Source organism: Mobula birostris, chromosome 8 (assembly GCF_030028105.1).
Source record: "Mobula birostris isolate sMobBir1 chromosome 8, sMobBir1.hap1, whole genome shotgun sequence".
In the NCBI taxonomy this organism is placed as follows: Eukaryota; Metazoa; Chordata; class Chondrichthyes; order Myliobatiformes; family Myliobatidae; genus Mobula; species Mobula birostris.
Genome location: NC_092377.1, coordinates 79,737,591 through 79,760,712, shown reverse-complemented (window position 1 = coordinate 79,760,712; position 23,122 = coordinate 79,737,591). Strand labels below are relative to the sequence as shown.

The 23,122-nt window shown below is 41.8% G+C and overlaps 1 protein-coding gene across 4 annotated transcripts in view; it reads left to right on the top strand.

Annotated features, from left to right (window-relative positions):
• plcb1 (phospholipase C beta 1) overlaps positions 1 to 23,122 on the top strand; it is a 954,845-nt gene that overhangs the window by 699,497 nt on the left and 232,226 nt on the right. For all 4 annotated transcript variants that reach the window (XM_072265525.1, XM_072265524.1, XM_072265527.1 and 1 more), the window contains 2 exons: positions 4,383 to 4,483; positions 13,031 to 13,197. In XM_072265525.1, coding sequence (XP_072121626.1) covers positions 4,383 to 4,483; positions 13,031 to 13,197 — 268 coding nt within the window. The remainder of the gene's footprint in view (positions 1 to 4,382; positions 4,484 to 13,030; positions 13,198 to 23,122) is intronic.

Below are 23,122 nucleotides of genomic sequence, written 5' to 3'. Positions count from 1 at the left end.
TGTCATCTGACATTTTTGTTGAAAAGATTAAATAAACTAAAAATTAGACAAGTCAGTAAATTATATCCATTGAGTTAATTTCAGAAGTTGACATAATAAAATGACTACGTCTTACATCTCACCTTCAGATACTCAGTACATACCCGAAATTGAACAATGCACCATCTTAATAAAAGTTTGATTGACTTATGATACAATGGCTTTGGGTCATTAAGGGAAAAAAAAGTTGATGGCAAAACAAATGTAACTGCTGATGCTGAAATCTGAAGTAAATAAAAGTAAATGCTCAAAGAACTCAGTCAGTCATACTTCTGTGGAAGGGAAAAACAGTTACTGTTCCGTGTCTGCTACCCACCTCAAAACATTTGTGTTTTTGTTCAAGAGTCAGCAGCAACTTGTTCACAAAATATTCAAAAAGCAACAAAGAATTGCCATTGTCAGCTTTATTGTACCCATCCTTTGTCAGCAATATTGGCCTGAGTGAGTTTCCAATGCTGGCCGGCAGAGAGCATTGTCAAAGACGAGAAAATATGTAGATTCTGGAAATCCGAGCAACGCACATAACATACTGGAGGAACTCAACAGGCCAGGCAGCATCTGTGGAAAAGAGTAAACAGTCAACGTTTTGGGCTGAGAGCCTTCATCAGGACTCAGTATTGTCAATATTGGTTTAGGGATAAGCAAATCTAAAGATGCTTCAATTTGGACTCTATCATCTTGGTGATTCTTCTAAGATGCTGTCTCTGTATCAGCAATTATGAAAGCAAAAATGTCATTTGGTAAAAAAGCAGATTGGAAAGGGCAGGTAGGGAAACATAAAAATTATTTACTAGAGTTTAAAAGACCAGCACTTCTTGAAGCAGTGTTGGAGCATTTTGTAAGTTGAACAAAGACCATAAGATATAGGAGCAGAAGTAGGCCATTCGGCCCAACAAGTCTGTTCCGCAAAGATGGAACAACAATATTCCCACTCATATACCTGCTGATAAATTGCATTTATTAAACTCTGGGGATATTAGGAAATCGCTAAGGAAATTGGAAGTTTGGTCATTACTGTTGATTTTGAAGCTCTTCCGTGTTCTTTGTCAGAATGGGGGAGGTGTGGAGATTGTGAAAGTTAAGAACCACAAGCAGGAGTAGGGTCTGCACTGCTGTTCATTAATATTACTGTTATTTCTTTACCGTGGCTTGTCTTGGTTATCCTGTCTCGAGATATCCGTTTATATCTGTCTGTATACAATATCCATTGGAAGCTGTAATTTAGCAGCTTACTGGATGCTTTTGTTTTACTTTTTAATTGAACTCTGATGTGAATGATTAATGATCATGTCAAAAGGGAAATAGAAATACCACATTAACATTTAAAAATGTCAAATGAATCGAGCATTACAATGAACAGAAATATTCTTCATGATTTAATTGGGAATTGAGTAAACTAGCATGAAAATGTCTTGAAGTCTCCTTATACGGCCAAATCAGTCTGATAATTCTCCTGTGAAGTATTTTGGTCAACTAATAAAGTTTTACTTTATGAAATATGCTTTTCAAATGCAAGTTGTTGTGAAACTTCCAGATCTTTCGGCCTATTGTTGTTACAGTATGTCCAGGGATAACCTGTCTTACGTTAGTCATTCTAGTTGTTATATAGTAATGCTGTTTCAGAGCTGACTTTCTGATCACCCTGTCTTGTTCATTGTTATTGTACTTTGTGTTTCCTAGATATATATTCATTTTTATGTTGTTATTACGTATTGTTGAATGGACACAAGAGATTCTGCAGATGCTGGAAATCCAGAGCAACACACACAAAATGCTGCAGGATCTCAGCAGGTCAGACAGCATCTGTGGAGAGGAATAAATGGGAAGGTGTACAAGCTGGCAGGTGATAGGTGAAGCCAGGTAATGAGAAAGGCGAGTGGGTGGGGGGGGGGAGGGCGAATAAAGTTAAAAGCTGGAAGGTGATAGATGGAAAATGTAAAGGATTGAAGAAGGAGAAATCTGATAGGAGAGGAGGAGGGCCCATGGGAGAAAGGGAAGGAGGAGGGGAATCAAGGAGAGGTGATGGGCCGGTGAGGAGCAGAGAAGGGGTAAGAGGGGAGCCAGAATAGTAAATGCATGGAGGAAGAAGGGTGGAGTGTTGGGGAAGATATTACCAAAAGTTAAAGAAATCAATGTTGTTCATGCTCTCAGTTTATACCCATAGATGCCCCTGACCTGTTGAGTTCCTCCAGCATTTTGTGTGTATTACAGAATAAACTTCATAATGATGGTCTGGTTAAGCAGAAACTTCCTTCAAATAAATATTGGCCTTCACTCCATTCTGTAGCTATCAGTTGCTTTCCTGTCTATCTTAAACTGAACCAGAATGTTTGTACTCATGTTTCATATTTGATGTAGAGATGAGCTTCACTTGACATCCCAAATCTAAAATACAGTTTCCACCTCCATCCCTGCCTCAACTTACCTGCTGCCGAAAACCTCCTCCATGTCTTTAAACCCTATAGACCTGGCCATTCTGACTAGCCTTTCTGATTCTTTTGCATAGTTTTTTGAGTAACACCATTCCATTCACCCTTCCTCTTGTTGACCTATTCTATGCTGCAGCATGGCTGAGTAATGCTTCGGTTTAAAAAAATTCTAGTGTTGCTTTCAAATCTTTTCATGGCATCAGCGCTCTGACTCTCATCTCCAACCTATGGCCACGTGAGAAATTAGTAAATTGGTTTATTATTAGCACACGTACAATGAACTCTTATCTTGCATACTCTCCATACAGATACATTCATTACACCGGTGCATTGGGAAAGCACAAGGTAAAACAACACAGAGTGCAGGGTAAAGTGTTGCAGTACAGAAAAAGCACAGTGTGGGTAGACAGTCAGGTTTAAAGTCGGAACGAGGTAGACTGAGAGCTCAAGAGTCCATCTTATCATGTTAGGGAACCATTCAATGGTCTTATAACATTGAGATGGAAGCTGTTCTTGAGCCTGATGATATATGCTTTCAGAGTTTTGCATCTTCTGTCTAATAGGTGGGAGAAGAGAGATCGCCTGTGTTGGGTAGGATCTTTGATTATGTTGGCTGTCTTATTGAGGCATCAAGAAGTGTAGACAGAGTCACGGAGGGGAGGCTGGTTTCCGTGATGTGCTGAGTGGTATCCACAATTCTCCGCGGTTTCTTGCGCGGCAGGGCAGTTGCCATACCAAGCCATTATGCGCCTGGACAGGATGCATTCTATGGAATATCAATAAAAATTGATGAGGGCCAAAGGGGACACACCAAATTCCTTTAACCTCCTGAGGAAGTAGACGTGTTGGTAAGCTTTCCTGGCCGTGGCTCCAGCATGGTTTGACCAGGACTAAGATAGACTGTTGATGATGTTCAGTCCCAGGAACCTGAAGCTCTTGAAGTAAGCATTCTTCAAATTTTACTCTCTTAAATTTAATTGTTCCACCATCAGTGCTGTGCCTTCAGCTATCCAGGTCCCAATCTTTGGAATTCACTTGCTTACACCTAGTCACCTGTTTTTCTGTCTCTCCTCATTAAGATGCACCTTAGAGCTCCCTACTTTCTCCATGTTTTTAATTAACCATCCGAATAATGATGATAAACTTAACTTGAAGAGGTTCCAATGAACCACTTTGTTCCAGAAGCAGGACTGATGATGATTGTTGTTAAGGAAGTTACAAATTGTGGGGGTGGTGAGTCCTGTGAGGGAAAAACAGATCAGGGACAATGATATTCCTCTAAAAGCAAAAGATAAAATAAATGTGTCTGTAGAAGCAGGAGGTGACAGGTTTTGTGGACGTTAGTTGATGACATGAAAGGTGACTGATTGAAGGTTTATTTTGGTCAATGTCCCCTATAAAAGAATTTTCAGAACAGATTCATCAGAAGGCTATTGTTCCAAGATCTGATTGCTTGTCCTGATGAAAATGTGCATTTTCATTCACTTTTTTATTTGACATTTCCTGCCGATTTTAGTATTTTATCACATCCTCGAAGACCACGGTTATGTTTGCAGAAGGAAAATACATTTAGTACAAATAATGACAACAGCCTTATTCCCCAAGATAAGTTTAAATATCTTTCTTAATATTGTCTGAAATACTGGGAGCTATAAATTTAAATTAAATGCTTTATTGAAAGTGAGTTATTCAGTTATTCCTTAATAGCATTAACACTGAACCTACTCAGGATATCAGCAGAGTCATGGCAGTATTAAAGCTTCCTACGCTATCTGCTGTCTCTCATGTGTTACAATAGTACCTTTGTGAGATCTGTTCGTTTCTGTCTGCACAAAACGTAACTGAAATTACTTGCTTAAAAGGAAATATTTACTGGTAGCAATGACATGTTCTTTTTATCATTGAAATCTGCAGAATGACTCCATTCCTCAAGAAAATTTCACAACCGACGTATTCCAAGCATTCTTGAATAACATTTGTCCTCGACCTGAAATTGACAGCGTCTTTTCAGAATTGTAAGAAGTCCATTTTCTTATTTCATTCAGTATTGCTGTGTTACCTTATGTTTGGATCTAAGACTTTTTTATTGGCTGTAGTACTCACGAGATAATTCTGTCTTGCACGTGTTTCACTTACAGAGCACTGGGTAAGTGTGGAGAAATGTGTTCTCTCAAGCCTAGATGGGTTATCATTAAATAAATGGGATTGAAAGTAAGATGTCAATCCTAGTTTGGGGTGTCTCCAGGGGCGAGTATCTCAAATCTATAGCATTAATTGAGCTCAGTGCTAGAATGGTAGCAGAGCAAGAGCATTCAATTGATGTGAGGAAAATGGAGAAGCTTGGGTTGTTCACCATGAAGTCAAGAAAGTTAAGGGGTGATGAACAGTGGTCTTCAAAATGAGAAGTCAATGAGAAACTATTTCTATTACCAGAGGAATCTATAACCAGAGGGCATCAGTTCAAGAAGATTAGCAAAAGAATAAGACATATCATGAGGGTTGTTTTTGACACAGTAAGTCTTGGTCATCTGCAAAATGCAATACCCAAGTGTATATTGGAAAAAAAATTCAGCAGTAAAGGAAATAGATAAATATTTATAAAAGGAAGCAATTGCTCAGATTAGGGAAAAGAACAGGTCAGTGGAATAAAGTGGAGAGAAATGGTATTAATGTGATGGACTGAATTCCCCCCATTCTGTACTTTCAAAGATTTAATAATGAAACCTACTGCAGGCCCCAGTGTTAAACCCAACAAAAAATTGTAGCAGAAATAATCACAGGAGAGAAATGTCCTTGAAGAGTAGCACTCTGACATGATCCAGATGTGTCACCAGACTCCAGAAATTGTACTCAACTTATTCTGGTCAAGGACAATTAGGGACAAATATAAATGCTGTCCTCGCTGGCATTGCACGCGTCCAATGAACAAACACATTCATTTGGAACAGCGTTATCCTTATAAAGCAGAGTGATGCCTCTTCACTCAACACAGACTGGCTGTTTTGTCATGGAAATGAGATTGCAAAACTGGCATATACAGTTTGCTTCATTATGCGATTTTCAAAGAATTGCAAGATTGAAACCAATTTGTCATCAGGGAGAAAGTAATTAAAATATACAGTATTCATTTGTCCAGGGTGATCAGACCTCTTGGTGGCAACAATTTTTCAAAGTTCAAAGTAACCTCTTTCATTCATTCTGCCTCTCCATTCTCTCATGGTTGGTGAGACTCCACATTGTCACAATTACTGCTGGTCATGGATTGTGAAAAATGATACAACGGGCAACTTCTATGAGTCAGTCCTTGTTGAAGTAGCTTCAAGCACTATTTTTGCACTCTATCCTCGTGGCAACGATAATGTGGGCATTTTAAATTGCAAAGCCACGCCCTGAGCAGCTCGGGCATAAATACTATTCTGTCATACCTGTGTTGTAGGCACAAAATGAAAGCCAGTCTGATTGGCAGAGGTCTGCATGGACACCTGGAGCTAGGTAGCATTGCATCCGTCCAATAAAAGGCCCTGAACCAAAGGCAGCCCACATCTGCCTGAAATTAATGATGACCTGTCATTCAGCTAATCAGCCATTTCTGGATTCTAAAATATAATCAGAACAAGCACCTCTCGTTCTCCAGCAAATATTTCTTAGCTTTGGGCAGACTAAATGACATATTTTGAAAGTGTTGCCTTGGTTCCCTGGAAGGAACAAAGAATATTTTGAATACGAGATTCTCCAGATGCTGGAAATCTAGAGCAACATACAGAAAATACTGGAGGAACTCAGCAGATCAAACTGCACCTATGGAAATGAATAAACAGTTAACGTTTTGGGACGAGGCTCTTCATCAGGACTGGAAAGGAAGGGAGAAGAATACAAAATAAGAAGATGGCGCAGTGGGGGTAGGAGAAGGTGATAGATGAAGCCAGGTGGGTTGGGAAGGGGTGATAATGTAAGAAGCTATTAGGTTTAAAAGGTAAAGGGCTGGAGAAGGAGGAAGCTGATAAGAGAGGAGAGTAGACCATGAGAGAAAGGGAATGAGGAGGGGCCCTAGGGGAGGTGATAGGCAGGTGAGGAGAAGAGGTAAGAGACCAGAGAGGGAAATTGAAGAGGAGTCAAGGGGGGAGGGGAAAAATTGCTGGATGTTGGAGAAATTAATGTTCCTGCCATCAGATTGGAGGCTGCCCAGTTGGAATAACAGCTGTTACTCCTCCAACCTGAGAGTGGCCTCAACATGGCAGTAGGGGAGGCCATGGACTGACGTATCGGATTGGGGATTAGAATTAAAATGGTTGGCCACCAGGAAATCAGTGGAGTGATGGTGCTGATAAAGCAGCCCTCCTACCTTCACCAACGTAGAGGAGCCTGGATACAGTAGGCTCTTCTAAAAGAGTATTTTGAGCTATGTAGTTTTTAGTCAGCCATTTTGAAGGCTTTTGGAGGCTCAGCACAATTCTTACTCTGGCAGCTAGTGTTTGCCAGGTGTACAAGATTTTATTTTATTTTATTTAGTTTTCGAGTGCAGAGTTGGCCCTTCTGGCCCTTTGAGCCACACTGCCCCAGCAACCCCCGACAAACCTGTGATTGATATTTGTTCTCTGAATATATCCTGCAAGACTTTCCATCAATAAATGCCAGCCTCACCAGTAATCTCCACATTTTGTGGAAGAGTAAAATAGAACTAGGAAGTCTGCCACTGTGGTTATGAGGTTGGGGGAGCAATGCCTATCTTTACAGGGTGTGATTTTCTTGCTCTTCACTGGAGCCTCCTTCAACTTCTAGACAGTCTGATTTCACAAATCTGGGGCCATGAGTAAGGCAAGGGACGATGAAAAATGCACCTTTGCATATTTTGCAGTCATTATTGAATAATACTGCAGCCATCAATCAAATTAACAAAATGGAACTGAAATGTAAAGCAGGTCAAACAATTAAACTCACTCTTTTCATAGACTTTGAATGGTATACTTTCACCCTGGATCTCACAAGACTTACGAAGGAAGCATTTCCCCCTAAACTTCAAATATAACTGAATGAAATTCCACGGTTAGAAACCACAAAAAACACCGATAAGATTCTAATATTTAGTTTTTCTTTGATCTCTTTCCAATGCCAGTTGGAAAGATATATTGTCCAAAATGGTACACAGTGACTGAAGCCTGGCTTAACCAAAAAACTGCACAGGGTTCAAAAGAATATAATTAATTCCTCAGAGTGATTAGCAGTTATTACCTCAACTTTACTAATAGAAAGTGCAAACATATTCAAATTCACGCTGTGTAATACTCGTCTGCACATCAAAATGCACCAGTTGTACTTCATTTTATTTACATAATTGGCCCAACTCACTATCAATGCTGTCAACTGTTCTCTAATTTGTCAACTGAATACATTATAGCAGCATTTTCATTTGAAATTGATAAATTGTTGTGACAAGCTGGGTAGATGGAGCTAAGATACAAATCAGCCATGACCTGAGCAATTAACGGAACAGATTCACTGGTGGGACGTGTATGGTTGCAGTAAGTGTGCAGGGATGGAAGGTGACTGCCTTATTCCCATTCCTGTCTTGCTTCCTGTGGTAATGCGACTGGAGTGTGCTTCCTTCTTGGGCCATTCAGTTGGCTAGTGTCACATTTCATCCCCAGCAGCTGCGTAACAGAGGACTCTCTGATCTACGGGCTGTTCCCGGGGACGCACACGGAGACAAACATCCGGTGCTGCTGGCAGATCATCAACTCGGTGAAAGACGCTCTTTGGTTGGCCCAAAACTTGATGATCTACCAGCACATGGAGATGTCTGTGGCAGAATGCTGCCGACTGGCACATTCTCGGCTGCAGGAGTACGTGCTGAGGAACGCACTGAAACTTGGTGCAGCCACCGCAAGGGCCCGGTGGGGAAGGACCACAGTATAGGTTTCTCCACCCGTGGGAGTGGGAGGGGTCAGGTGGCGGGGAGAATACCCCTCAACAATGATGTGGTAAGGTGAACAACTGGAGTGCCACGTGGGTGGCCATAAGTACGGATATGTACTGACTATAGTGGAAACATATGTAATGTATGGAAAGTTATTGAATGGTTTATTGTATATAATTTTATTTTTGAACAAAGTATATTTTGAAATAAAAAAAATATTCAACCTACATCATTGCCATATTAATTCTTATGCTCTGTGTTGCTGGTAATTTTTCACTGTGAGTCAAATGGCGGCACAGTAGCATTAATGGTTAGCACAAGGCTTTACACTACCAATGACATGGGTTCAGTTCCTGCCGCTGTTTGTAAGGAGTTTGTATTTGCTCCCCATGGCTGCATGGGTTTCCTGCAGGTGCTCCAGTTTCCTCCCACAGTCCAAAGACGTACCGGGTGGTAGGTTAATTGGTCATTGTTAATTGTTGCGTGGTGAGGCTAGGGTTAATCAGAGGTTGCTGGGCGGTGTGGCTCAAAGGGCTGGAAGGGCCTTCTCTGCACTATATCTCAGTAAACTGAATTTTTAAAATGTTGATAAATAAACATTTTCAGTAATTGGAATTTTCAGAATCTGCCTCCCCTAAACAACAGGAAAAAGAATATTTATTCCCTTTATCTGCAAGAGCAGGAAATGGGATTGTAGGACAGTGTGAAATAGTTGTTTAGAATTTGGAAGAATTGATTCATATATTTCTCAAATTCTGCTGTTATGGCTGCCTGGGAAGTAAGTATGGTGCATTGCGGAACGTTTTAGTAAATTGTTGGATGTGCTGCTAAAAATCTGTGAATGTTCATGTGATTTATTCAGTGTTTTGAAAAATACACATGATTCAAATCAAAAGCCTCGAAGGAATTTTCAGCTTATTTCCATTCATGTTGAAGAGGTTACTGTATACAGTGTTTCTTCAAGAAATAAAACTACTGCAAGATGCAGCAAATAATGTTTTATTTGACTAATAATTGATGGTTTGAGTACAATATCAGCTGGGTTTTGGTGGTAGCGAGAGGAACAAGAGAACTGAGCACCTTTATATGGTGGGTCTAAACACCAAAATTGCACTCAACGTCAGCAAGACCGGAACTGGGTGAACCTTGGATCATTTGGGAGACGGAGGGGGTGATATTTAGAGAAGTAGATACACTCAACGTGTAGGACACAGGACACTAGGTGGCAGTCAGTAAGGGGAAAAGGGTTAAGGAGCCTTGAGGCTCTCCCTATCAACAACAGGTATACCACTTGGGATACTGTCAGGGGAAATGACCTAACAGAGGAAAGTCACAGTGCTTGGTCGCTATCACTGAGTCTACCTCTGACTCAGAAGGGAAGGGGAGAGAAAGGGCATGCTGTGGTGATAGGTGATTTGTTAGTTAGGGGAACAGACAGGAGGTTCAGTGGGCCAGAACGAGATTCTCGGATGGTATGTTGCCTCCTGGGTGCTAGGGTCCAGGATATCTCAGATCAAGTCCTCAGCATTCTTAAGTGGGAGGATGAACAGCCAGAAGTCGTGGTTCATGTAGGTACCAATGATATGTGTAGGACGAGTGACGAGGTTCTGCATAGGGAGTTCAGGGAGCTAAGGTGCTAAGTTAAAGGGCATGACCTCCAGAGTTGTGATCTCAGGATTTCTACCTGTGCCCCTTGCTAGTGAGGCCAGAACTAGGAAGATTTTACAGTTTAATATGTGGCTAAGGAGTTGGTGTAGGAGGGAGGGCATATGATTTTTCTTGATCATTGGGCACTCTTCCAGCAGGGTGAGACCTTTACAGAAGGGAAGGTTTGTACCTGAACTGGAGTGTGGCCAATATCCTAGTGGGAAGTTTTGTTAATTTTGTTTTGGTGGGGTTTAAATAAAGTTGCAGGGGATTGGAACCAGAGTGCCAGAGCAGTTAGCGGAGAGATTGTGCAGACACATGTTGGTAAGTCCTCAGACAAAGTGAAGAATTGAAAGGTTGAGCATGATGTGACTGGTGTTCCGAGCTGCATATATTTCAATGCAAGTTGTAGGAAAGGCGGGTAACAGTGCTGAAGATGAGGTACCTGGTTTACAAAAAGAGGGAATGTGTAGTAATCAGAGGCTGTGGAAAGGACAAATTTGAGTCAACAGGATGAGTTGCAATGTAAAAGGTGGCCAAAATCAAAAAGGTTGACTACAAGTGGCTGACAAGGGAAGTAAAGGACAGTATAAAAATAAAAGAGAAGTATAACATAGCAAAGACGAGTGGGAGGCCGGAGGACTGGGAAACTTTTAAAGAGCAACAGAAGATAACTAAAAAGGCAATACGCAGAAAAAAAAATGAGGTACGAAGGTAAACTAGTGAAGAATATAAAGGAGGATAGTAAAAGCTTCTTTAGGTATGTGAAAAGGAAAAAAATAGTTAAGACCAAAATTGGGCCCTTGAAGACAGAAGCCGGTGAATTTATTATGGGGAACAAGGAAATGGCAGACGAGTTGAACAGGTACTTTGGATCTGTCTTCACTGGGGAAGACACAAACAATCTCCCAGATATAATCGTGGCCAAAGGACCTAGGGTAATGGATGAACTGAAGGAAATTTATATCAAGCAGGAAATGGTTTTGGATGGACTGTTACATCTGAAGGCTGATAAGTCCCTGGGACCTGATGGTCTACATCCCAGAGTACTTAAGGAGGTGGTTTTAGAAATCGTGGACGCATTGGTAAACATTTTCCAACGTTCTATACATTCAGGATCAGTTCCTGTGGATTGGAGAGTGGCTAATGTTGTCCCACTTTTCAAGAAGGGAGGAAGAGAGAAAACAGGAAATTATAGACTGGTTAGCCTGACGTCGGTAGTGGGAAAGATGCTGGAGTCAATTATAAAAGATGAAATTATGACACATCTGGATAGCAGTAACAGGATCGGTCCGAGTCAGCATGGATTTACGAAGGGGAAATCGTGCTTGACTAATTATCCTGAATTTTTTGAGGATGTAACTATGAAAATGGACAAGGGAGAGCCAGTGGATGTAGTGTACCTGGACTTTCAGAAAGCCTTTGATAAAGTCCCACATAGGAGATTAGTGGGCAAAATTAGGGCATATGATATTGGGAGCAGAGTACTGACATGGATTGAAAATTGGCTGGCTGACAGGAAACAAAGAGTAGCGATTAACGGGTCCCTTTCGGAATGACAAGTGGTGACCAGTGGGGTACCGTAGGGTTCAGTGCTGGGACCGCAGCTGTTTACAATATACATTAATGATTTAGATGAAGGGATTAAAAGTAACATTAGCAAATTTGCAGATGACACAAAGCTGGGTGGTGGTGTGAAATGTGAGGAGGATGTTATGAGAATGCAGGGTGACTTGGACAGGCTGGGTGGGTGGGCGGATGCATGGCAGATGCAGTTTAATGTGGGTAAATGTGAGGTTATCCACTGTGGTGGTAAGAACAGGAAGGCAGATTATTATCTAAATGGAGTCAAGTTAGGAAAAGGGGAAGTACAACGAGACCTAGGTGTTCTTGTACATCAGTCACTGAAAGCAAGCATGCAGGTACAGCAGGCAGTGAAGAAAGCTATTGGCATGCTGGCCTTCATAACAAAGGGAATTGAGTATAGGAGAAAAATGGTCCTTCTGCAGCTGTACAAAGCCCTAGTGAGACCACACCTGGAGTATTGTGTGCAGCTTTGGTCTCCAAATTTGAGGAAGGACATTCTTGCTATTGAGGGAGTGCAGCGTAGGTTCACAAGGTTGATTCCTGGGATGGCGGGACTATCATATGTTGAAAGATTGGAGCGACTGGGCTTGTATACACTGGAATTTAGAATGATGAGAGGGGATCTGATTGAAACATATAAGATTATTAAGGGATTGGACACGCTGGAGACAGGAAGCATGTTCCCGCTGATGGGTGAGTCCAGAACCAGAGGCCACTGTTTAAGAATAAGGGGCAGGCCATTTAGAACAGAGTTGAGGAAAAACTTTTTCACCCAGAGAGTGGTGGATATGTGGAATGCTCTGCCCCAGAAGGCAGTGGAGGCCAAGTCTCTGGATGCTTTCAAGAAAGGGATGGATAGAGCTTTTAAAGATAGTGGAATCAAAGGTTATGGGGATAAGGCAGGAACTGGATACTGATTGTGGATGATCAGTCATGATCACAGTGAATGGTGGTGCTGGCTCGAATGGTTTCGCAGTTAAAATAGTAATGCGATTTGTGCATAAATAGGGATGAGTGCCATATCCTTACCATTGCATTGATAAGAATTTAGAGGCTCGTTAAAGGGCTTTGCATTGATTTGGAGGGCTAGGAGTGAAAGGAGTCAACTAAAATAACAGTTGTGGTTATTTAGATGTGTTCTGATCACTGAAGTTCTCACTACTGTGAATTTGTAAATTGATTGCCATATTGTTTTAGTTTGTGTCACTGTCTTGCAGTGATGGGGCATGAATGTCTTTCATTCACTGTTTGATAGCTTCTGACAATGGAAGTACAATGATGAGCTGGAATGGAATGGAAGTGAGCGAAAGGAGATTTTAAAAAGTCTATCTAATATCTACTTATTACAAGATGTTATGAGTTCTTCCAGCGTAATGGAAACATACTGAGCTTTACTTCCCTTCTTTTGTTTCAGTGGTGCAAAGAGCAAGCCATACCTAACAGTGGACCAGATGACAGATTTCATCAATTCTAAGCAGAGAGATCCGCGTTTGAACGAGATACTCTATCCTCCGATGAAACAAGAACAAGTGCAACAGCTCATTGAGAAGTATGAGCCCAATGAAAGTCTCGCAAAGAGAGGTTGGTTCATTATGGACTTTATTCAGTTTGCATTCTTCGGGAGATTGCGAAGTGCCAGGGCTCAGCCAGGATTGCATTGCCCTTCACTGAATAAATGAGCATTTCTGCTGTATTAATAAATCACATATGTTGGGATGGGCACATGCATGAATAGGTAACAATCTATAAGTAACATTGCGAAACCAATTGGCAACCACAGCGAATAACATAAATGATGCCATTGACTGTAGACTGAAATTTGAGTGGGTTTTCAATATCTTTTCTATTCCAAGATTAGTTGCCACGCAAAAATGCATTTCAGCAATATTCTATAATTTTTTTGCCAAGGACATTGTAGACATTTTGCAATAACTTCCCAAATAAGTGGCAGTAATTAATTCTGAATTACTTGACTCTAATGTAATGACTCTTATTGGACCGGAGCTTTGACTTCAGTGTTGTTACAAATAGAATGACAGGTAGGCTAATTAAACAAGATGATAACACATTTAGGGAAAGAAACAATGTGCCATCAGAGATAATTACTTCTAAATGGTCGTGTCAATGTCATAGAGTCATCGAGCACTACAGCACAGAAATAGGCCCTTCAGCCCTTCTAGTCTGTGCCGAACTATTAACCTGCCTAGTCCCATCGATCTGCACCTGGACCATAGCCTTCCATATACCTCCATTTATGTACCTATCTAAATTTCTCTTAAATCTTGAAATCAAACCCACATCCCTCACTTCCTCTGGCAGCTCATTCTACACTCTCACCACCCTCTGAGTGAAGAAGTTACCCCTCATGTTCCCCTTAAACGTTTTACCTTTCACCCTTAACCTGTGATTTCTAGTTCCAGTCACACAGAACCTCCATGGAAAAAAAAACCTTCTTGCATTTAGCCTATCTATAACCCTCCTAATTTTGTACAACTCCATCAAATCTCCACTCATTCTTCTATGCTCCAGAAAATAAAGTCCAAACCCTTTCCCTGTAACTCTGGTCCTCAAGTCCTCAAATCCCTTGTAAATTTTATCTGCAGTCTTTCAACCTCATTGCCATCTTTCCTGCAGGTAGGTGACCGAAACTGCATCCAGTACTGCAAATTAGGCCTCCCCAACGTCTTATACAACTTCAATCGAACATCCGTTCCTGCACTCAATACTTTGATTTATGAAAGCCAGTGTGCAAAAGAAGCTTTCTTTATGATCCTATCAACCTGTGACGTCACTTTCAAGTAAATAGGGATCTGTACTCCCAGATTCCTCTATGCTACCACTCTCCTCAATGCCCAAACACTCACCGTGTAAGGCCTACCCTGATTTGTCATTCCAAAGTGCAACACCTCACACTTGTCTATATTAAATTCCATATTGCACTTTTTCAGCCCATTTATCCAGTTGGTCCAAATCTCGCTGCAAGATTTGATAGTTTTCCTCGCTGTCAATTACACCTTCAATCTGTTATCTGCAAATTTGCTGATCCAGTTTATTACAATATCATCCAAATTGTTGATATAGATGACAAATAACAATGGACTCAGCACTGATCCATGTGGCACACCACTAGTCACAGGTTTCCAGTCAGAGAGGCAACCATCTACTACCACTCTCTGGCTTCTCCCTCAAAGCCAATGTCTAATCCAATTTACTACCTCTTGTTGAATGCTGAGTGATTGAACATTCTTGACCAACCTCCCATGCAAGAAGGCCATGACGAAGTCCGTGTAGACAACATGCACTGTCTTGCCTTCATCAACTTTACTGGTAACTTCATTAAAAAGCCCTATAATTTTGGTTAGACATGACCTACCATGCACAAAGTCATGTTAAGTGTCCCCAGTTAGTCCTGGATCAGTCCCAATCAGTTTGAATGTGAGTATCCAAGTACTCATGTATCCAGTCCCTTAAAATAACTTCTAATTATTTACCTACTACTAATGTCAGGCTGACCAGTCTATAATTTCCTGCTTATTCTTAAAGCCTTTTTTAAACAATGGAACAACATTAGCTATCCCCCAATCCTCTGCCGCCTCACCCATGGCAAAGGAATGTTTTAAATATCTTTACTAGAGCCCCTGCAATTTCTGCACTAGTCTTCCACTGGGTAGACTTTGACAAGGTGTTCCCTTGAACTCTATGGAAAGCAAGTGTAGAAATTACTAGGGCCCTAGCGGAGATATTTAAATCAGCCTTAGCAACAGGGAAGGGACAGGAGGATTGGAGGATAGCCAATGTTGTCCACTGTTTAAAAAAGGTTCTAAACATATAGGCTGGTATATCCCACAAGGACATTAGTCACCCTCCAGTACAGGTGCAAGCTCTACAGGTCCCACATTCCCGGAAAAAGAGACCAATTATCCAAAAATCTGAAGCCCTTCCTCCTCCTCCTCCTTAGCACAATTTAAACTGTAGAATCTTCCTATTTGTGGCCTCACAAGTACGCGGCATTGGTAGCAATTCTGGGATCACAACCCTGGAGATCCTGTCCTTCAAACCTAGTTCCCTGACCTGACTTTGCAGGACTTCATCCAAGGAAAAACAATGCATCAAAAGGACAGACAGGTACGCAGAGGGGCTTTGTTGGTAAAAAAAAAAAAAAAAAAAAAATGAAATCAAATACTTAGAAAGGGGTGACCTAGGATCGGAAGATGTAGAATCCTTGTGGGTTGAATTAAGAACTGCAGGAATAAAAGAAAACCCTGAAGGGAGTTATAAATAGGCCTCTAAACAGTAGCCAGAGTGTGGGATACAAATTGCAATAGGAGAAAGAAAACACATGTAAAAAGGATAATGTTACAATAGTCATTGGGGATTTCAATATGCAGGTAGATTGGAAAATGAGGTTTATGCTGGATCCCAAGAGAAGGAATTTGTAGAATACTTACATGATGGCTTTTTAAAGCAGCTTGCAGTTGAGCCCACTAGGTGAGAGGAAATTTTGGATTGGGTGCTGTATAATGAACTAGATTTGATAAGGGAACGTAAGGTAAAGGAACCCTTAGGAGGCAGTGACTATAATGTAATAGAATTCACTCTGCAGTTTGAGAGGGAGAAGCTAAAGTCAAATATCTCAGTATTACAGTGATGTAAGGAAAATTACAGAGACACGAGGCAGGAACTGGAAAAATGATTGGAAGGAGACACCAGCAGGGATGATGGCAGAACATCAATGGCTAGAGTTTCTGGGGGCAATTCAGAAGCCTCAGGATAGATACATCCCAAAGATGAAGAAGTCTTCTAAAGGGAGAATGAGGCAACCATGGCTGCCAAGGGAAGTTAAAGACATCATTAAAGGGAAAGAGTAGGCATATAAAATAGCAAAACTTAGGAGGAAATTAGTGAATTGGGAAGCTTTTAAAAACCAACAGAAGGCAACTAAAAAAGCCATAAGGAGCGAAAAGATTAAATATTAAAGCAACAGAACCAACAATATAAAAGAGAATACCTAAAGTTTTGTAGATATATGAGGAGTAAAAGTGAAGCGAGAGTGGATATTGGGCCACTGGAAAATGACACTGGAGAGGAAGTAATGGGAACAAAGAAATGGTGGACAAACTTAATAAGTATTTTGTGTCATCCTTCACTGTGGAAGACACGAGTAGTATGCCAGAAATTTGAGAGTGTCAGGGGGCAGAAGTGAGTGCGGTTGCTATTACTAAGGAGAGGGTGCTTGGGAAGCTGTAGGGCTGAAGGTAGATAAGTCAGCGAGCCCAGATGGACTACACCCTAGGGTTTTGATGGTCTATCCTCTCATGTTCAGAAAGAAGTAAGTGAAGAGAATGTGGAGGCATTAGTAATGATCTTTCAAGAATCGCTAGATTCCAGAATGGTTCCAAAGGAAAGGAAAGTTGCAAACCTCACCCCATTCTTTGAGAAGAGAGGAAGGCAGGACCAGAGGGAACAGCTTGAGAATAGAAGGACATCCATTTAGAACAAAGGTGAGGAGGAATTTCTTTAGACAAAAGGTGTTGAAACTCTGGAATTCATTGCCACACATCACTATGGAGGCCGAGTCATTGAGTATATTTAAAGCAAAGGTTGATAGGTTCTTGATTAGTCAGGGTGACAAATGTTATGGTGTGAAGGCAGGAGAATGGGGTTCGGAGTGATAATAAATCAACTATAATGGAATGGCAGAGCAGACTCAATGGGCCGAATGGCCTAATTCTGCCCCTATGTCTTATGGTCTTAGGGTCACATTTCCTACCATGTCATTGGTACCGACATGGACCATCACCACTAGCTGAAGAATGCTGTGGACTCGATCCAGTATGTCCCTAATTCTGGCATTTGGGAGGCAATATACCATCCAGTATCCCCCTCTCGTCCATAGAACTTCCTGTGTTTCCCTCTAGCTACAAAAATTCTACCATTACATCTGGCCTCTTCTGCCCCCTTTCCTTCTGAGCAACAGACAGAGCCAGGCTCAGTGAAAGAGACCTGACCACTTTTGCTTTCCTCTGCTAAGTCATCCCCCTCAAAAGTATCCAAATTTGTTTTCGCATTGTTGAGGAAAATGGCCACAGGTTACTCTGCACTGGCTGCAAGCCCCTTTCCCTCTCCTGACGGTCACCTGTGTCCTGCACCTTGGCTATAACTACTTCTCTGTATGTACTGTTGATCAACCCCTCAGCCTCCTGAATGATCAGGAGTTCATCCAGTTCCAGTTCCTTAACATGGACTGATAGAAGTTGCAGCTGGATGCGCTTCTTGCAGGTGTAGCGATCAGGAACACTGGAGGTCTCCCTGTCTTCCCACATTCCGCAAGAGGAGCTTTCCACTATCCTGCTTACCATCCCCACTGTTCTTACTGTGCCCTAAGAAAGAAAGAAGTAAACAAAAATATCTACCTATCGCCTTCACCTCTCCTTGTTGAAGCCTCTATGAGCCAAAGTCTGAACACCCCATTCTCATACTGGCCCACTCCCACAATGGCCACTCCGCTTAAACTTAATTTCTTTTCATTGACCCTTGCCTAGGGCCTAATTATGCACAACCAAGTATCTCCTTGGGACTGCAGCACGCAGAATATCTTGACAGCCCCCGCTTGCTTCTTTTGAACTTTCTCTCCCACAATGCAATCCAATGTCTCTGTGGGATCTGTGGCATGCAGAAAATCCAGACTGTCCTTGCTCGTTTCTTCTGAACTCTTTCTCCCGCTACGCTATCCAATGTCTCCTGGGGAGCTGTGGCACACAGAATGTCCTATGCATAGCCTTTAGAATCTCTCTCCTTGCTGTGATATTAGTGTGCTATCTCTGAAAGCAGATGTGTGTTAGCTAATTATTTTGGAGAATAACTATTAACACATATTGTTGATATTGCTAATTGCTCTAATGTAATCTAAACTTGACCTCAACTGAAATTTGACATTGATTGATGTGAATTGCAGTAGTATCTGGTTTTAGTTCTCAGCTTGTTAGTGGCATGAAAGTAATGCAATATTAAGTGGTGATGTGCTATTTCTGTAGAGCCTTTCACACTCATTAGTGAGCACGTACTGATGAGGACCACTCATCCATGTTCACATTCTCTAAAAAACAGACACAGACACACCCACACCACACCGTACCTCAGGCACCACCCCTTGGTGAAGGCAGACAATAGCAGCAATGACTCCTCTCCTGTAAGCTTTTTGGACTTTAATCTGAAGGCACTGGAAAGATATTACTGATGTCACTGCTGACTGGTGCGAATCCCCGAGATGGTGATGTGACAATGATCGGGTAATCTGTGTTGATGAGGTTGACGGAGGGAAGAGAAACAGCCAGAACCCTAAGGACATTATTCTCGTTCCTCTTCAAATAAAAGAGTTACGAGATCTTTTACATTCACCGGAGAGCGCAGGCAGGGTCTCTTTTTTAAATTTTTCTCACCTCAGTCAGTACTTCTGCCAGCACAGCATGCGCTACACTGGAGTGTCAGTTGAGACTCTGGTGCTCAGGTGCCTGGAACAGTCCCCAGTCCTCTTGGCTCGGAGATGAAGAGTTGTGCCGACTGACTGCAGTGGCTGGTTCCCATTGTTCAGCTGCGTGGCTGGCCACTGGTGGTGGAGGACCACAGCTGCCTGCAGGTGAAAGCAGGCTGGCTATGCACCAGCTCTATTGCAAAAGCTCAGTGAGTGAAAAGAAGATTTAGGGTCAGAGGCTGGATTTCTTCTTCAATTATGAGCATTCTATATGAATCTCTGTAAAGTTGATTGCCAGCTGATTTCATACCCCTAATGCCAGATTCCCCTTCATTCTCCTGACTTTCCCACCCGTGGACCCAGTTATCAAACTGTATAGTTCAGGAAGACCCACACGCTGCATTTCTACACTGAAATGCTGGAGGGAGTTTCATCTTGTGGTGAGATTTATTCTTCTATCTAACTTCTGCCAAGTTGTGGTATCTTAGCAGGATCATCTTGCTGCTCTGGATTACATTCCAGTAAGCCTAGGACAAAGCCCTTGTGTGGTCTTAAGTGGAAGCAGCGCAGGTACTCATCCATCACTGGCATTGTTCTTTGCAATATATTTCAGCAGCAGAGCTGGAAGTTGTTAAACTCCCAGTGTTTATGCTGGCTGTCAGCTTTCATATCCTGTGCCAGGCTGGATCTAAGACTAATCCGCACAATTATGGAAAAGGATAGGAACAGAGGTTCTTTTAAAAATTATTTGTATTTAGGGTTTCATGAAATTCAATATTTAATTTCCAAAATCTTTTTATATGCTTTTGAATATTAGAAATTCCTGTCCATTTGTGGCCACTGACTTTGAATAATTCACTGAAGATTCAAGCAGATCCAGAGGAACACATACACGAAACGTCAAATATTTTGTGTGTGTTGAACAGTAGTTAACAACTAACTCTTAACTACTGCTTCCCATAATGCACCGACAAATTTATTGCTCGCATGAACCAGAAGTAAAATGCCTTTCTGCAACTTTTGGGGTTGGTTGTTGAGGCTCAGGTGCACTAGTGCTGATCCTCTCAAACACTTTGGTAGTACTGTGTCATTAATGGGACAACTGTTTAGGTGAGTCAATGGTTACGTGGGCTACTCATTTCCTCTTTCCAGTATTTTACTCTACAGGCTACAATTGTATTTGGCAGGAGTGGATGTTGCAGCTGGAATGGCTGCTGAGCTTGTGTTTGATCCTTGAGCCAGGCAAAAGCACTCAGAGCATGTTAGCTTCTAATCAGAAATGACTAAGTGCCTGCCCATTGACCTTTAGATGAACCATTTGCTACAATGCTCCTTCAAAGGCTTTACAATAAATCTCTCAGCCAACCATACAACTACCAATAAACAAGCCAAGACACAACTGAGGATCATTTTTTAGTCCCATGCAGCCACCTCATTTAACCTAGGACTGTATATTTAGTATATTTACCATGCGCATGTGATTTCTTCAGTAATGAATACTTAGTCTGTCAGTACTTTTTGAAGCATCTGGCATATCTAAAGCAGTTGCTGTTTTAATAATCATTCAGGCCCTCAGTTTAAAAGGCGACAGAACCATTTGGACTTGCTTCACTTAGGCGTTTAACAGTGTCGAAGTGTGTGACTTGGATTTCACACCAATTAATCTCTGACCATGGGATACCTGCAATGTGCTGGTGCACTCTTCAAGGTGTCCAGTGGGTTCGAGCTGACTTCTGCTGTTCTCAAGCTAGGAATCTATCTGCCAAACCTGAACTGAGATGACAGAACACAGACAGTGCAACCCATTGATGTAAATAGGAAAAAGGGAAGAAACAATTAATGAGAAACCAGTAAATAGATCTCAGTTAATGTGTAATTGTGCCTAGTTTTTTTGACAGCTTAACCCCTGCAAAATGGGAAAAAAATAATAGTAATACAAACTGCCAGATGTACTGAGCAGGTTAGACTGCAGCTGTTGAGGGAAATAAGCAAGCAAAGTTTTCTTCCTTCATCAGCTCTGGAAAGAAAGCCGGCATAAGAAAATGGAGGAAGGAGGTTGGAGCACAAGCTGGCAGGTGATAGATGAGAACAGGTGAACGGCAAGGTAGGTGGGTAGGGGACGGTGAATGATGTGAGTAGGTGGACAAAAAAGGAATTTAATGGGAGAGGATGGTGGACAATGGAACAAAGAAAAGGAAGCATTTTTCTTCTCAGATTTTGAAGTTTACTGACCTTGAGAGCAGAGAGACATTGCCCACTGTCAATGCCTTTCAAAGGATTACTGTTGGACACATTCATAGGGAAAGGACCCTGTATTCCTGTAAAGCTGCACTACAACTCTCTGAACATCTGAAGACAGGTTCTTGAAGAAATATTATTAGATTAGATTAGATTATGAGGACACTCAGTCCTCGTTTATTGAAATTTAGAAATGCATGCATTAAGAAATGATACAATGTTCCTCCAGAGTGATATCATAAAAAAAAGCACAAACCAAAGACTAACGCTGACAAAACCGCATAATTATAACATATAGTTAGAGCAGTGCAAAGCAATACCATAATTTGATAAAGAACAGACCATGGGCACGGTAAAAAAAAGTCTCAAAGTTCTGATCGACTCCTGATAATCCTGATAGCAGGCGGCAAAAGGGAGAAACTCTCCCTGCCATAAACCTCCAGGCGCCGACAACTGCCGATGCATTGGAGGCACCCGACCACAGCTGACTCCGAGTCCGTCCGAAACTTGGAGCCTCCGACCAGCCCCTCTGATACAGCGTCCCAAGCACCATCCTCTGCCAAGCACTTTGACCTCGCCCCGGCCGCCAAGCAACAAGCAAAGCCGAGGACTCGGGGCCTTCTCCTCTGGAGATTCTGGATCACACAGTAGCAGCGGCAGCGAAGCAGGCATTTCAGAAGTTTCTCCAGATGTTCCTCGGTGCTGTCACATCTGTCTCTGTCAAATCAGGATTGTGCACAGCACCCTACTTGACAGATAACAGATATCGTTCACCGGAGTGGCCGCTGCACCGCGCCACCATCTTCTCCTCCAATTATGATCCAAGGGCAGGAGACTGGTGAGGTTGGGCAGCTCACCAATGAATAGAAGTTCCATCACAACATCCAGAAATCCATACTCTGGCTCGGCCCAGCTTCAAAAGGGAGATCCAGTTTTACATTCAGAGGAAAGGAGATATTTGGAGTTCCTCTGGTTGGTCTCAGAGAGGGCCATTCCATAAATGTGGCACAAGGTCAAATGAACTGACTGTGACTGTGCAGATTAGGATATGAACTGCAGAGATGTAAATATTCAGATCAATGACTGGTAACTGCACAGTTAGCATGCATGAAACTTCTCAACCCTATAGAATTGAGAATTAAACTGTTAGAATGTGGCAACTGCAACAGTAGTGAACTAGAAAAGTTCTTGGATACTTCAGCATGTTAAAGAGCACAGAGCACCACAGCTGAGAATAAATATGTCATTCATTACCATCAAGCCATGTTCCAGAGTGGGATTCACAGGATTTGTACAGGAGATCAGCTGCAACAGAACACTTGCACTAATAACAATTCTGTTTTGTGCACTTTACAGTATGGTGCTCCTACATATATAAAATAGCTCATCCTCTGTCTGGTATGAAGCTAATTGATTTTAGATTAGGAATAGCTGAGGTGTGGCCATTTCTTCCTGATTCCGTTAAGACATGCATATTCAGTCAAAGTCACGAGTAGCCACTGCTGCCAAGTTCTCATAGGCTGGCAGGGCTACTGCATGTCTCATATGCTGAGGGGGAGAAAAAGGTGAAGTTATTGAATTAATTTAGCTAACCAGGGAGGAAGTACAATATGTTAAATCATGATGACTAAATGAAAATTTTGGGATAAAAAGTAGTTTGGAGTGCCAGTGTCTTTTGACTGAAAATCAAAACATTTATTGGAAAACTGAAATAACAACTGAAGCTATCGGGAAAAAACTCATTGGGTCAGCCAGCATATGGAGAAGGACAAACTGAGTTAACGCTTCAAATCCGAG